This window comes from Lactuca serriola, chromosome 2, assembly GCF_051521515.1.
Source record: "Lactuca serriola cultivar US96UC23 chromosome 2, Lser_US96UC23_V15, whole genome shotgun sequence".
NCBI lineage: Eukaryota > Viridiplantae > Streptophyta > Magnoliopsida > Asterales > Asteraceae > Lactuca > Lactuca serriola.
The window spans coordinates 148,659,926-148,674,956 of NC_136409.1; the positions used below are offsets into that span (position 1 = coordinate 148,659,926).

General features: G+C 31.0%; 2 protein-coding genes and 1 non-coding gene across 5 annotated transcripts; all 3 read right to left on the reverse strand.

Moving 5' to 3' along the window:
- Positions 1-46: 46 nt before the first annotated feature.
- On the reverse strand, positions 47-3,365 carry LOC145086966 (protection of telomeres protein 1b-like). 3 transcript variants are annotated; one of them, XM_079024843.1, is made up of 10 exons: positions 2,829-3,092; positions 2,567-2,703; positions 2,293-2,482; positions 2,148-2,212; positions 1,955-2,043; positions 1,585-1,866; positions 1,418-1,494; positions 1,242-1,300; positions 469-621; positions 47-352 (listed from the first exon to the last, which is right to left on the reverse strand). In XM_079024843.1, exons 3-10 carry the CDS (start codon positions 2,480-2,482, stop codon positions 152-154), a joined length of 1,116 nt encoding a protein of 371 aa, XP_078880969.1. In that variant the 5' UTR covers positions 2,567-2,703; positions 2,829-3,092; the 3' UTR covers positions 47-151. The 3 variants fall into 3 exon arrangements, with proteins under 3 accessions (XP_078880969.1, XP_078880970.1, XP_078880968.1); XM_079024842.1 differs by lacking the exon at positions 2,829-3,092 and adding an exon at positions 3,130-3,365 and having other exon boundaries at positions 48-352; XM_079024844.1 differs by having other exon boundaries at positions 2,293-2,703.
- On the reverse strand, positions 2,813-2,906 carry LOC145090992 (small nucleolar RNA snoR113). The gene has a single exon (XR_013701909.1). It is a non-coding gene; the product is annotated as a small nucleolar RNA snoR113 (small nucleolar RNA).
- A 5,978-nt stretch (positions 3,366-9,343) lies between the features above and the next one.
- On the reverse strand, positions 9,344-11,302 carry LOC145086967 (uncharacterized). The gene is made up of 8 exons (XM_079024845.1): positions 10,984-11,302; positions 10,690-10,755; positions 10,495-10,590; positions 10,338-10,385; positions 10,135-10,206; positions 9,928-9,986; positions 9,766-9,856; positions 9,344-9,678 (listed from the first exon to the last, which is right to left on the reverse strand). The coding sequence occupies exons 1-8, from the start codon at positions 11,299-11,301 to the stop codon at positions 9,532-9,534; spliced, it is 897 nt and encodes a 298-aa protein (XP_078880971.1). The 5' UTR covers position 11,302; the 3' UTR covers positions 9,344-9,531.
- Positions 11,303-15,031: the final 3,729 nt, after the last annotated feature.

Genomic DNA, 15,031 nt, shown 5'->3' on the forward strand with positions numbered 1-15,031 from the left:
GACTTGTATTTGTAACTTGAAAGAAACATAAGGGGTTAGTTTGTCAATTATTAAATTAGAGGGTACAAGTATAAAATCTGATTTACTATCACATAGCTTCAAAACCACAAAAGTAGAGATCCATTGAAAAAGTTCATATTGACAAAAAAGGTCACCAGTTTATAAGTTTTGTATCAAAGATCCCATATCTTCTACTACCCCACATGTCGTTCTTGTCAACATAATAAGATTTCAAACAACAATCAATCCATGGCGGATTTCTTGCCTTTCCATTATTTTCATCAATTCCAAGTAACACCTTATGCAATTTTATCATTTCATCATCATCCGGATAGCCTCCAAAAAACTTTTCCTAATAAAAGAGGATAACACAAACATAATTTAATTCACAAAAGAATTAATGAAAATTCAATAATAGTAATTAAGAAAAAAGTATATTATATATATTATATATATAGTGTTAAATACCGCATCTTTGTCATATAAACATGCATGGATTCTAGCTGTAGGATCTTCGAGTGTGAAGCGAATCCTATAAATACCAGTGGGACCACGAAAGTTGGTAGCCTCACCAGGTAATGTTGCCACTACACGAACTACACATCTGTATTTGTATAATACCTAAAACATATTTCAAAATTATAGATAAACTACAAAGTGCTTACAAAACTACAGGGACTATTTTTGAGAAAAAAAAAAAACTTCATGGGGACCATTTTTGTAATTCATTTTCTACATAGGGACAAAAAGCTCATTTTTTAAAAATTTGTTATTATGAATGGGCATTTATGTAATTGTTTAAACATATGCACCATTTTTGTAAATATAAATCTGCAAAAGGACCTATTATGTAAATTCCAAGGACCGTTCTTGTAATTTATTTTCAGCGTAGGGACTAAACATATGAAACCTGCAAACATGCAAAGGTACGAAAGGTAAAGAGATGAAAAATATTGGTGTTCAAAATTGAGGGGCTAAAAGTGACATTTTACAAAGTGTGGGATGAAAAGTGGCATTTGACAAAAGTGGTGGAAAGTGCAAACAGACAAAAGTCTAGGAATCAAATATGTCAAAATAAGAGAGTTTCGTGACTAAAGTCTAAAATAAGAAAGTTAGGACCTTCCGAGTTAAAAAAATAAGTTAGGGACCAGACATGCAAATTACCCTAAACCATAGGGACCATTCGTGTAATTTACTCATAAAAATTCAATCTACTAAGCAAAGATTGTTATACTATACACCTTTGGATAGGTGATCATGTCCATCAGTGTAACAAGAGGCACGTGCTCATGCTCTGTTTCTGCATACACATAGGTGTATGATCAGTATACACATACATACATACATACATACATACATACATACATACATACATACATATATATACATATATACATATATGTAAAGAAAGGTATACTTGTGAGATTAGGAGGCCAAGGGAAGCTAGACAATGGCATTCGAGTCCATTTGCCTTTAAAACGTTTCTTGTATTCCCTGAATCACATCATCAAAATTTTGTGAGAATTTCTTGATATTCAGTCAAAATGCTTTCTTAATAATTTATATGACATATGTATACTGAACCTTTGGAACTCTAACACAACTTTATTGTCATCAGGCAAATAACTAAACTTAGAAGAATGCATCAAAATTCCACACCATAAACCCTCACGAGCTTCAAATTGAATATTCCTAAACTGAACCCATCTGCCAGCTTTCAGTAACTGAAGTGCCAGCCTGGCATTACACCTGTCAGCAGTTATCCTTAAAACACTCCCAACAGTTGGGAAACTACACAAAACTTCTCTTAATAATGGAGGTTCTTCTAATTGTAGACAAAGAGGGTTCTTAAGCTCTTCTTCAAGCCTGAAGTTGAAAAAATACACACAAAAACAGAGTCAATAGTGAAAAGTCAACACATGAGTTTGACCTCCAAAGATGAAACAACACTCACTTTGAATGAATATCTAATGGTGGAGCATCAGTTCCATTCCATACAAAAAGCATCCACTCACCTTGTGTAACTTCACAGATATGAAGAACCTACAAATCACAAGAATGCTCAAAATTCAAATGGATATAATATGATATTATGATCCAACATTTGTGCAAAATCCCATTATAAAAGTAGCAATCTTTTAAAGCACCTTACAAATCAAGTTGGATTGAATTCCTTGTTTGATTGAATTCAGTTGGATGAAGCCATTTGATTCTGTAAATATAGTAGAAATGTAGTTTCAGTAGTGCTTAATGTACAGCTTTACAAGTATCAAAGTGAGTTTAATTGAGTACCTGTTTCAGGTAGGTGAGTAATTGTCCACTTTCTCAAGTCTGCTATGAACTTGTTGTCTTGTTCTCTAGCATGAAACTTGGAGGAAACTTGATAAGGTACAAAGTTTGAAAAATTACTTCCTTCATATAATGCAAATGCTGAAAATCTTTTGTTAAAAACAGCATTGACCTCAGATCCATGAAGTTTCATCTGAGATAACAACAAATAAAAAGAATCAAGGTATCACTATATAAGCATAAACATAAGAATGAAAAAGCAGCCAGATAGAAGTACCACAACATGAGAAAACTGAATAATGTCACCGGTGGACTCAACATTTGGGAGCTTATCAAAAGTTTCAGCAAAAACATTAACGGAGATACCAGAGCTTGGATTTGATTCATCTACAATCCTTATTGTGCAACAACAATCTACAGAGAATCAATCAAAAGAGAAAGAAGGAAATTTTTAATTTAGATCACAATAAGCTGTTATCCATTCGGAATGTACACATCGAGAGAAACTTGAAAATCAAAAGCCCTAGCTCAGAAATAACCTTATCGAACTTCTCATCAATCTACTACCAACCACTAAGGTGGCAGCTGTATGTCCGGCCTTTTTTTCATCATTGCCAGGTAAAAGTTAATTCATAGAGTGAAAACGTATATACTGAGAACAATAAGACAGTATAATGCTCTCTCCATTGAAATGATCAAAAGGAAGTTCTCTCGTTATAGAGCTTATACTATTTCGGAGACACAGAGAGAGTTTTGTTATCATTTGATTATGTATTATCATCGTCTGAAACGAAAGAAATCAACAAGAAAGACACGTTTGATGAGTATATGAACACGCACCAGTGCCTTTGCTCTGCTTGGGTATACCGGCTTCGGTGACAACACCAATGAGGTTAACTTTTTGATTAATCGAAGTCGTGGCATCTACAATACGAAGAAACTTATAGTCGTCACTCTCTGGATTCGGCATTTGCAGCTGTTCTGTCGTAACCCTAGTTGTGTATTCTGTGTACCTGTAGGCGGGAATGGGAGAATTGCGGAATTGGTGAAATGGGGGGAAACGTCGCCAGCGTTTATCAAGGAACACGCTAATGGATTTTATTCGGTTTCCACAGTGATTTTATTATTATTTTTTATTTTTATTTATTATTATTATTATTTTTAATTTAATCGTGTCTTTTTTTAAAAAAAATAATCAGGTTTTTCCGGTAATGAAACAGACAGAACATTGATTTTTATTAACCATCTCATCTTCCTATTCTAAAATATGAATAAGTTTATTATTGACAAGTATCGTAATATTAAAACTTCTCATCAATATTATATAATAGATTATAACTCGTGGAAACTGCAGTCGGTATATTTAAAATTTTTATATAGATAAAAAATAATAATAAATGTAAAAAAAAAACAAAGATATTGTCGATTGTAAGTAATTATAAATTAATTTGTTAAGCAAAATAAACATAATAATGTTATTAGGATACGATTTTGTATTTTCAAAATTTAAATTTTAATTGAATTTGATTTGTTACTATAAAAAAGGAAATAATAAAAATTATAGAAAAATGCTACGTGTCAAAGAGACATTCTAAAAAAATGACACGCGTCATTTTTAGGTTTCACTTGTTAGGAGATGTAGATTTTCTATTATGACACTTGTCAATCTATTAATTATCCATTTTAAATTTCTTATTTTAATTACATTAAATTAATAAATGATTCTCCATTTAAATTTTTTCAATTTAATTATATTACTAATTGTGAAACTCATGTATTACATGGGTTAATTTAAAAAAAGAAAAAGTTAAATATAAAAGTTAAAATATTTAAGAACTTTGAATTTATAAGAAAATAAGAAAAATAATGAATTATTATAATCGAAATATTTTTTTATCTTTTAAATTTAAACAAATAATTTAATAAAGAAAAAAAACTATTGAGTTTTAATTTTTGTAATTTTGAAATTAAAATTTGATTTCCTTAATGAAATTGATATCTATTTATTACTACATTTATTCTAATTATTACGTTAAAATATTATGTGGAATTTAATAAAATAGAAAAACTTATAAAATGACATGTGGAAAAATATTAATTCAAGATAACCACAAAATGATATTTGGCAAATTGAATGAGAATATGACAAGTGGCAAAAAAAACTTTCATTTATTAGAGAAGAAATTAATAATATTAGATTAAAAAATAAAATAAAACTAATACATATTATAAGATGATATAACTTCACGGTTTATTTAAATCAACGATTATAATTTTATATAACTAAAAAATATCTCTTAAGTAGTAATTTATTTATAACTGATTAATAATTTTGATTTTTAATATGAAAGTTTAATGAGTTTTATAATCGTGGTTCAAACGGGATATAAACTAGTATTATTAATAAAAGAATAGTTCATACAATCAACATAATTCATCTATGCCAGCTTTTGCTACGTGTCCTTCTAAAATGCATTTGGTTCAATTTTAAATTCATAATAACATACCAAAGTACCGGATATGCTTACCAAACTACCAACAATTTTGATTTCTATTTACTTTAAAAAGCTGAATACATTTAATACATTCTACGCCTAAAATTATGCACATTTTAAATGAAGATAACACCTATTTCCCATAGAATGGAATCCATAGTTACATCTTGCATAATATCATATGTAAATAAGGTGATACGTAACATACCACCCTGTAAATAAGGGAGTTCAAAAAAAAAAAAAAAAAAAAAAAAAAACAAACAAACAAACAAGCATTCCAGCTAAACATATGGTATCACTTCCTTAACTAACGTGATAAAATAATATCTCTCAGGATAATTTGATTAACTTTCAATATTCGTAACCTTATTAACGATTTGCAAGACATAATTATACGGATATATACCTGCATATACTGTGATACTTAAACTCTTCACACTTTTGTCATTCGTTTTACAACTCTTTCTTCTTCGTGTTTCTATGAAATCTGCCAAAAAACAAGTTCAATACATCATGTATTTCATTTTTTTTCTTTCTATTTCTTTCTTACTGTTTCTACTTTTTTATTTTCTATTACATCTGTTTATTGTAATTTATTCGAAATAAAAAAGTGTTTTTTGATCAATTTTATCCTAATTTCGAAATAAAAGAAAAAGAAACATAAATTCCTAATATGCAAGAAAAATAAAACCACCTACTTAAAATCATATCTGCTTTCAGGCTGCAAGACCTCTGTAAGCAGATTTAATAATATTAAGGTGATGGTAGCAAGCCTTCTGGATTCCATCCTGATGAGAAAACATGCAAATACACAAAACTCATGTTATAAACCTTTGTGTTAAATAGAATGTTGCAAAACAATTTTTTTTTGTTAACTTTACACCCGATGTTATCATCCTATCCAAAGTAGGTTGCTACTTTAAGATACTTTCCAACTTCGAGACTCTTTCAAAATAACAACCTATTTTGAAAAAATCTTAATATAAAATGTTTTGGTTTTATGCTATGAATTTGGTTTTTTTGGTTCATATGCATAATGTAGACAATCTATGATGGGTATTTTGGTAATTTGAACACAACTATGATGTCAATTTATGTCTTGTGGCTACAATAGTTATCACCTTCCTGTTTTGACTTGTCATACTTCTTTTTTGAGTTTCCTTAGATCTATCTAGAACACACAAAGTTTATAAGGTTGAAAGTTAGTTGCTATAAATTTATATAAAAAAAATTATTAGTTCGGGTAACCTAAACAAATTCATGCATATCAATTAGCAAATGGCCTTAATTAATACAACCATCAACCAAATAAGCAACTGCTTTCTGTCTCTTGTAGCAATGAAAGTTGTGAGAGGTTCATAAACACGTGTATAATTGTTGCAATGATTTTGGTACCTAAAGACACAAAAATTGCAAGAGAAAACTATTAAAAATACAATTTTTGAACAAATTTAGGTACCAAAATCATTACAATTGAAAGATGGGCAATTTTTTTTACAAAGTTTGGGACTAAAATTGCAAGACTAAACTATTAGGGACCAAAAACTCTAGAAACTATTACGTGAGCTCATTCCATGTTGTTATGGAGCCGGATGGGAAATCATATAATCATTCTTTCGTTGTATCTTGAAGTGAAAAGGAAAATGCACTCATCTTTATCTGCTCCCTAGTGATGGCGTGTGGCTTCATTCCAGAACAGACCACATGAAATTTATGTGGGTCTTTGTTTTTGAGGCCTCAGAATATAGATAGAAGATGCATCAGCCTACAGTTCAGTTCGAAATTTTGGGCATTAGGAAAAGTGATACAAAGAGGTTATTAAGTGACCTCTTGAGTAGCCCACTGTCAAAGAGTCCTCTCTTCGTTGTTTGCGTCTCCCATGGTTCAATTGTCGAAATCTGATTCAGAAGGGTCGATGGTTTCGAATTTGACGAATGATAACGGATATGTTTTGTGTGGGCTTTGAAAAGGTGAAGATGAAGGTGCTTTTGGGAAAGATGTGAACATGAATTTAGTTTTATTCCATAAGGGATTGCCTTGTGGATCAATTTTCTCCAAGGTTAGAGAAGATGATGGAGCATAGAACCCCATTGAGTATTTTTGTTGTATCACTTTTTTCCTTAGTTTTCTTATTGTCTTCTCTATTTCAGGATCAAGCCTTAGTGGTGTACTTGTACGTGAAGATCTTGGCATAAACAACTAGTGTTTGTCGTATCTCCGACAACGGCGCCAAGTTGTTAAGCAAATCGTAAGTGCCTAAAAAAATGAATAAGGGGTATAAGAGTTACTTCTTGGTTGCACTAATGGGTAGTACATGAAAGCAGGGTCGAATCCACAGGGAGACGTCCTAAAGGTCTCCGCTCTTTTGATGATTAATACTAATATTAAAAGTAAATTTATAAAAATACAACTTATAACTTATGGAAATTCATATCATTATAAGCAACTTCCACGGTGATTCTCTTAATCATGCAAATAACCATCAATTTGATTGTTTGAATTGTGCTCTGTCTAAACTAGTACTGAAAATCATTAACAAGCACTAATAATCTTCTTTTTTCCAAATTGTTTAATCAAAATATTTTCTTTGAGTTAAACTTTGTTTTTTACTAAGTTAATTAAACAGACTCTTAATTAATTTAGAAAAGTGTCATTAACCACAATGTAAAATTCCCATTAAATTACAATACTTCTCATAGGCTCAGAAACGTAAAAACTTATTCATTCATTTTATATTAGAGTTAAATCCTAGCACGGAACCAATCTAATATTCGTTACTTATTACAAGTTAATTAAAATGATTACGGATTATAACAACTTGTTAACTGGATTGATTTAATACCAATTCAAGTGGCCAACAAAAACTCAATCAAAACCAAACATTCATTTAAGCACGAGACCAATCAAACTAAATAGAATCCACAGCCAAAAATCAAGCCTAATGATTACTTGCACGAAAAGTCGAGCCAATGCGAAACTGGAATCTGGGGTATTTAGTCGTACATGGCTAAAAATGAATTACAAACAGTAAAAATAAAGTCTAAACGATAAATCTTACTAAACTAGGTGAACGAGTCAAACTGCAATCTTCAGATCTCGAAATTCGTTGGAAGACTTCAGAAAATCGCCAAAAATTCATTTACATCAATCTAGGGTTCAACTATTTTGGTATTTATATAGTAGGCTTGGTAGTAAATAAAGGCTCTAGCATAAATCACAAACTGTGTTTGGAGGCCAGTGGAGTCCATAAGCATTTAAATGAAGTACATTTCCAAAACGAGAATATTTTTAGACGCACGACCTGTTTTGTGTGAGCAGGTCGTGCCTTTCGGACACAAAGAACCAATCTTTAAATCTTGAAGATTCAGGAAAATAGTCATCGGGGAGTAAGCACTGCTTGTGCTAGGTCATAATAGCCGAAAATACGATATAGAATGAGATTAAATGTAACCAAAAAGATGCATAAAAATGCATCTAACAATTGTTTAGCGAACTAAATTGTAGGGCCATTTAATTATAATAGTATCATATTTGTGTTATACAATTATCTTATCAGAAAGTATTCTACAAAAATAAGTAATAATTGTGCAAAAAGAATGAAATAAAGTATAATACAAGTATTATAATGTAATAATATGGAAACGATCTAAGTAGAGTTTTGGTATGGGATGTAGTTGTTCAGAGAGGGAGTTCATCTTGGCCACTTCAATGGTTTTACCTTGTGTTTTGCTGCTTCATGTGAGTTCTCATGAACTTACTTGTTATATGGACTATGTATTATTTGTATGTTGACTAGAGGACAACCCCTCGGAGAATCTAGTTGGTTTCATGACCATGACAGGCCTTCAGGAAAGTGGTCAAAGTTTGGATGATCATGACAACCCTTTGAGGAAGTGATCAGTCCTAGTTGGCAGTGTCCGAGACAGCCCTTCGGGGAATCAACCTGCTGGAGTAAGGTTGGTACCAACAATATGTGTTAGGAAATATACATATGTTATGTGATAGTATGTAAGAAATATGTTATTTACTATTTGAAGTTTATGTGTATAAAGTGAAAATGCATATGATATGTATAATGGGTGAGTGTTATGATTACTCACTAAGCCTTTGGCTTACAATTGTTACCTTATGTTTTTAGTTGCAGGTCCTTCAAGTTCGAAGGGCAAGGAACTGACATGGTTGGGATTATTGGACATTCTCGGATGGTCGAATCATTTCTTTTCTTTCCCTAAAAAAACTCAAACGGGGGGTTAAGAGTATTTTGGTCTTTAGTAAAAGAAATTAATAATGAAATCAAGTTTATTCTACCTTCTCTTATGAATGGTACCTCCTATGAATGGTGAGTTCATGATATTATTAAATTTTGTTCATTTGGCAACCAAAAACGCATCGAATGTAATCTCAAATTCCAATTCCATCAGAATTCACAAACCAAACAAACCCAAAACAACAAATTATCTATCAAACGAATATGGGGGAGAGACAGAATTGCTCAAAGATCATGGGGCAACATAGGAACTTGAAAAAACTATTATTTCCAAAAACAAAAAATGTGGCCAACCTAATTTAGGGAAATATGGCTAGCCAAATCCAATAAAGAATGATTACATTTACAAACTTAGCAAAAATGCAATCCAAATCAAAATGACACGAGTTAGAATGAATGAGAAAGAAAAATGCGTATGATTATGCAATTATCACAACTTCTAGGGTTCAAATTCCATCAAAGACTACCACAAAACCACCATCACCGCCTCCGGACAGCTGCACTCTGCCCATGATGGATAGCCCTAACCGCCTGCTGTGGTGGCATATCCACCTGTTCCTCCACCATGTTCGCGGATTGGTTGATAGCATTCATGACAATAACAACAAGTGGCATCAAATACATCCACTGAAAAATTATCAAGTACATCATGTTATCTTAAACACAAGTAGTTTTCAAAATAATTAAGTTGAAATTAAAATATTCATGACTCACATATTTAGCCAAAAAGGATCTCTCTATTGGCTTTACCCCTTCATCCTCTCCCATATCACCACCAATGATATGTTCAGAAAATATTGGCGTCCTGTTTGAGTTGACTCAAGGAATTTTAAAGGCTGAAAATGGAGTTATGAAAGAGGAAGATAAGAACTTGACCTTGGTGCATATTCACTGTACTTTAAAACTGTGTGAGAGTTGAAGATCCACTTTGAAGGCTGAAAATGAATAGAAAGCATGACATGTCATATATGACATTCAAGTTAGTGGAAGTCACTGAATATTTAAAAGCTCAAATGATATAAATGTTTAAATACATTGGTCTAAAAGAGAACACAAGTAAATTATATATTTGTGAAAACTTACAATTCTCAATTGCCGATTATATTGGCAAGCCCTAAGAGAACCATAGTTAACAGCCAAAATGTGGACACCTTCCTGCATGATTTATATTTTATACCAGATGATGAATAATTATAGAGTAATGAAATGTAAATTAGCATGATAAAATATTAAAATGTGTAACTTTTAGACATTTTTTTTGACACATTAATGGAAAGGAGAATTACCATGTGTATGATGAAGTGTTCATCCAAGCCATCATTTGGGAGGCACCTCTGAAAGTAAATACAGGATCAGTAAATAGTGTATAAAGTATAAACCTTAATTTCTGCTAAGGATGCTAAGAGTGAAAATATATAACCTAATGTCAAGTTTCAAGCTTACTGCTTTTACTGAGGAGATAACATAAGCCTTCCCAGGAGAATTTAATACGTTAGATGGTACCCTTATCCTGTAGAAATCATCATCTTCAAGTAGTTTCTACAGTAGATGAACATCAACAAGAAGAATTTAAAGTCATACAACTAGTGAAACATAAACAAAAACGTCATTTAAGAAGTAGGTTTGATGAAGAATTACTTTGAACTTCTCCTTCTCTATTGTGCTAAGATCGTTTCTTGAGAATCTGATCTTTGTAAGAGTTCTCTTTAAGCAAAAGAAGCCAAACCAGAAAGAAGTCGATCGTGTTAATAGTTTTGTAACTCGTAAGATAACATAAAAGAAGTGTACAAGAGCATACAAAGTTTAACGATTGTTCAATTAGGTCACTCGGTTTTTTTATAGACTTGTGTTTTGTAAAATGTGAGAATTTTCGTGATGATGATCATAAAATTAAACAACGAAATCGATGAAATGATCATAGAATCAGAGTACCTTTCCTCCATGAGATTTGAGGCGAGCAGTGAAAGTGCCGGCGACGGAGAAATCTTCTGAATCTCCAAATGCGTGTTCCAGAGCGAACTGAACTCTAGAGTCTGAATCAGGCTCCGCAGACGTCTTTCGAATGGGTTTTAAAGGAGAATGCGAACCAGAAGAAATGGAAGGTGACGATGATGATACGAATTCATGGGAAGGGCGCTCATTTGAATCAAATTGTTCATCGTCTACAATAAGCTCGTCCGATTGAAAAGCTGAAGATGATGAAACCAATAGAGCGAAGGATAGAAGCAGCAAGGCTCCGGTGAGCTTCATTGTGAAGGGTGAGGGTTTACAAAAGAGTCGTTCCACTTCGATATTTATAGATTGAGAATTGAATTATAGATATAGACCCTCAACTATATGTTACTTTGCATATATATTCCTCTAACATTCCAAGTCCTTCTATGAGAAATTACTGAGTTTTGTATGTTCCCGAATTTTGAGTTTGCAACGACTAAAAATTCCTTTAGGAGTATCGAGTATCATGTTTGTTAGATTTCATGAGGGTGTAGACTAGAATATAACTACGTGGATTTATAATTAAGTTCAACTAGAATAATAATAATAATAATAATAATAATAATAATAATAATAATAATAATAATAAACCGATTCAACGGTGAAAGGACTAAGGACCAAAGCCAAATCAGTCATTCCTTAAATTTAATTTTGACTAAAACCATCTTATATTTGGAGTAAGTTGGTTTGAACTAAACTTTGCAAACTTATGGTGTAAAGTTATGAAATATGAAACTTTTATTTATAATGGAAACCTTCACGCTTTCTTCTTGGAGTCGACCTGAGACTCATTCGTGTCACCAAATATGATATATTCTATCATCTATAGTTTATTCATCTTTTTGCCAAACACATTAAAGTAAGTGGAAATAGTTAAGGTAGTGTATTGTCAATTCATTATTAATCACACTGAGTTCAAGTGGTTTAAGAACTAAGATAATTAGTTGAATCTACATGCACTATTTCGAAATTGTAGTATTATATGCTTAACATTGCAATAGGTAATTGTAAGACATATATGCCGAACCATTAGTTGTTCATAATTCAATTAAACATAGGAAGTAATAGGAAGGAAGATAATTAGTTGATGTTAATATTTATCATGTGCTCAAAATTATATATTGAACCTGAATCATTTATGTCTAGGTAATTAAATTGGAATTTAAGGGAAGAAAGATGTGTTTGTCCAACCATCTGAATAGCTAAACACGAAGCACCTTCTTTTTTTCTCATTCATAGTATTTGTTTGCAATTAAATTTCCATCGTTTTAGTTTAATCTTTGTTTAAATATTTTTCATTACAAATATTACCTTTTCCATTGACTATTTTAACACAAATTCTGACCATGAACTCCTCTTCGATTCGATCGCACTTACCATATTTGCATATGTATAGTTGATTTATTTTTTACCGAAAACTTCCACAGTACCATTCCTTCCATCAATTGCATCTCACACTATCTCTTTTCCACATCAATGTTGCATTAATATTTTTCTCTCTTTTAATCCATTAAATCATATCTCATTAATGGAAATAGTCAAATTTCTAATCTCTCTCATCCAACAACTATTTTCTTTAAATATTTAAATAATAGAAACTGATTAAAAAAATTAACTAATTAAAAAATGAAACTAATAATAAAAACAACATTTCACTAATACAAAATTAGATGTCTAAATAATAATTTAAAATTTTGATTAAAAATACAAAGAAACAATTCATTCCTAAGCATAATGTTATGTTATTCCACGCTTGCTTGTTAGTACCACATATCATATATAATCAATAACCACGATATCATATCTTTTAGAAACTTAAATTATAAAACATGTAAAGATCTCTTTCAAAACAAAAGTCTTTGTCATCTGACCATAGAAAATTTACATATTATTTGCAATGATGCATGTGGGATAAAGGTAACCTAATAACTTGTATTACCTTTTGATGAGCGAAATGTATTCACGATTCCTATAACTAGTCAAGGGTCGATTACACAAGTTTCTCTGATTGGATGACCTAATTGGAAATTTTTTGTAATAAATGTTATGTAAACAAAATAGGTATGTTGCATAGATGAGATCAAACATGTCAATTAACAAAATTTGTTAGCGATCTTGTACCACTAGGAATTACATATTAGAATATAATTGATAATCGATATCTACCTTGTTGAATTAAATAAATTGTATAAAGTTTACCTAACAATTTATTTGTTTTACAACTTAGATCTTAGATTTTAATAACTAATGTTTTAGAAACATGATGGATATGTAGACCATGGCGTGGGCGACTGTTTCTCAGAAAAATAAACTAAAAATGTAGAGCGGTTATATGTAGACCGTGACGTGGGCAACTATTTCTCAGAAAAATAAACTAAAAATTAACAATGAAAATAACTTCTTGGGGAATAAATTCCACAAAAAGGATCGAATAACTAATGACATAAACTTCAGCAATGACACAAAAAACTTGATGTGTATTTTTAGTACTATATATATATATATATATATATATATATATATATATATATATATATATATATATATTACTTATTCACAGCTAAGGACTGCTACAACAACTAGGCAAGTGTACATATTTGTTCAACAATATAGAGATGGTAAGACCACGATGTTGAACACTTGGGGAACATGTATTATTCCAATATAAAATATCTACTGCCAGTTGAACTAGAAAATAATATTAAAGGGGGAGATTTTAGATTTTAAAGTTTAGAAACTTCTAACATCAATTGTAGAACAACTTAATAGCAAGCAAATATTTAAACTAAGCAGAACAAAGTAGTTAACAACTAAAATCAAGATATTTAAAGTACTTCCATTTAGACTCAATTTACTTCTATACTATGGTTGACTTCTCTAAAAGTGCAATGGATCTAACTTTTTTGTTTACCGATTCCTATATTGACTAGCATTCATGATCATAACTACCGATCCTTTGATTTTATCATATTATCAATTTTCGTGATCAACTGAACTAATATTCCTAAAAATCAGTGTTCAGTTCATATTATGAAAGGCTTGAATATTAAATTGACATCAATGATCATGAATATCAATTATTTATATATGAATGGTCATCACATATGTTCTCACACATAAAACTTACCAACTTTTCTATTTAACCTTAGGTTTTTGTCTAACTCTAGTCAAACAATCTTAATGTTTATAAAATTGTATGATTCAAGTACACTAAGATAGAATGATCATCTAACCGTAACGATACTCAACAATAAATAGAAGAGATGATTAACACATGCAGATTTTTATCAAGCAAGCATAATGAATAAACAACTACATTAAATCCAAAATTATTGAAAGCAACACATAGTTTTGAGGTTAATCTATTCTAAACGAAAGTATAGGGTTTTCAACACATGATTAAAGTAGAAACACAACTAAAACGAGTAAACTATGCTAGATATGATTAATACAAAGCAAACCAAATGATTAATTGTGTATCTCTCTCGATATCTTTGGATATCGCTCCAATAACGATCTCTAGTCTCGAAAGGGTTTTTGAAGGCTCCATGGTAATGGTATGACTACATCGCGATACCAGGAATCCTAAGCGTATCCTCCAAGTAACGTGAGTTGTACTTCATCTGTTAAATTGATCAACACACCCTACCGGGGCACCAAAGGCATATAACCGTGTTGCGGTCTTCAACTTTTGTTAATATTCTCTTTGTTGATTCTTTACAGTAATCCAACTTCCAACACAACAATTCAGCTCCTTTTATCCCGAACATATCTTCGCAACTACAAAACATAATAAGTATTAATTATTTTTAATTAAGATTGAAATATAGCTAAAAAAATTAAAATATCACGTAAAATGTATGACTATATATGGCGATATTAGTCACCTAACCATTTATTTGTTTTTCAACTTGGATACTAAACTTTAATAATTAATGTTTTAGAAACAAATAGGGTAAAGAATTTAAGAATGTGAATGAATATG

What these genes read in the sequence shown, in the direction of transcription:
- LOC145086966 (XM_079024842.1), bottom strand. Translation starts at nt 3,259, where the DNA reads ATGCCGAATCCAGAGAGTGACGACTATAAGTTTCTTCGTATTGTAGAT. An exon ending in CCATTAGATATTCATTCAAA is followed by an intron (nt 1,867 to 1,954) that starts GTGAGTGTTGTT and finishes TTTCAACTTCAG; the next exon opens with GCTTGAAGAAGAGCTTAAGA. An exon ending in GTTGTGTTAGAGTTCCAAAG is followed by an intron (nt 1,495 to 1,584) that starts GTTCAGTATACA and finishes GATGTGATTCAG; the next exon opens with GGAATACAAGAAACGTTTTA.
- LOC145086967 (XM_079024845.1), bottom strand. Translation starts at nt 11,301, where the DNA reads ATGAAGCTCACCGGAGCCTTGCTGCTTCTATCCTTCGCTCTATTGGTT. An exon ending in TAGAGAAGGAGAAGTTCAAA is followed by an intron (nt 10,591 to 10,689) that starts GTAATTCTTCAT and finishes CATCTACTGTAG; the next exon opens with AAACTACTTGAAGATGATGA. An exon ending in GATCCTTTTTGGCTAAATAT is followed by an intron (nt 9,679 to 9,765) that starts GTGAGTCATGAA and finishes ATAATTTTTCAG; the next exon opens with TGGATGTATTTGATGCCACT.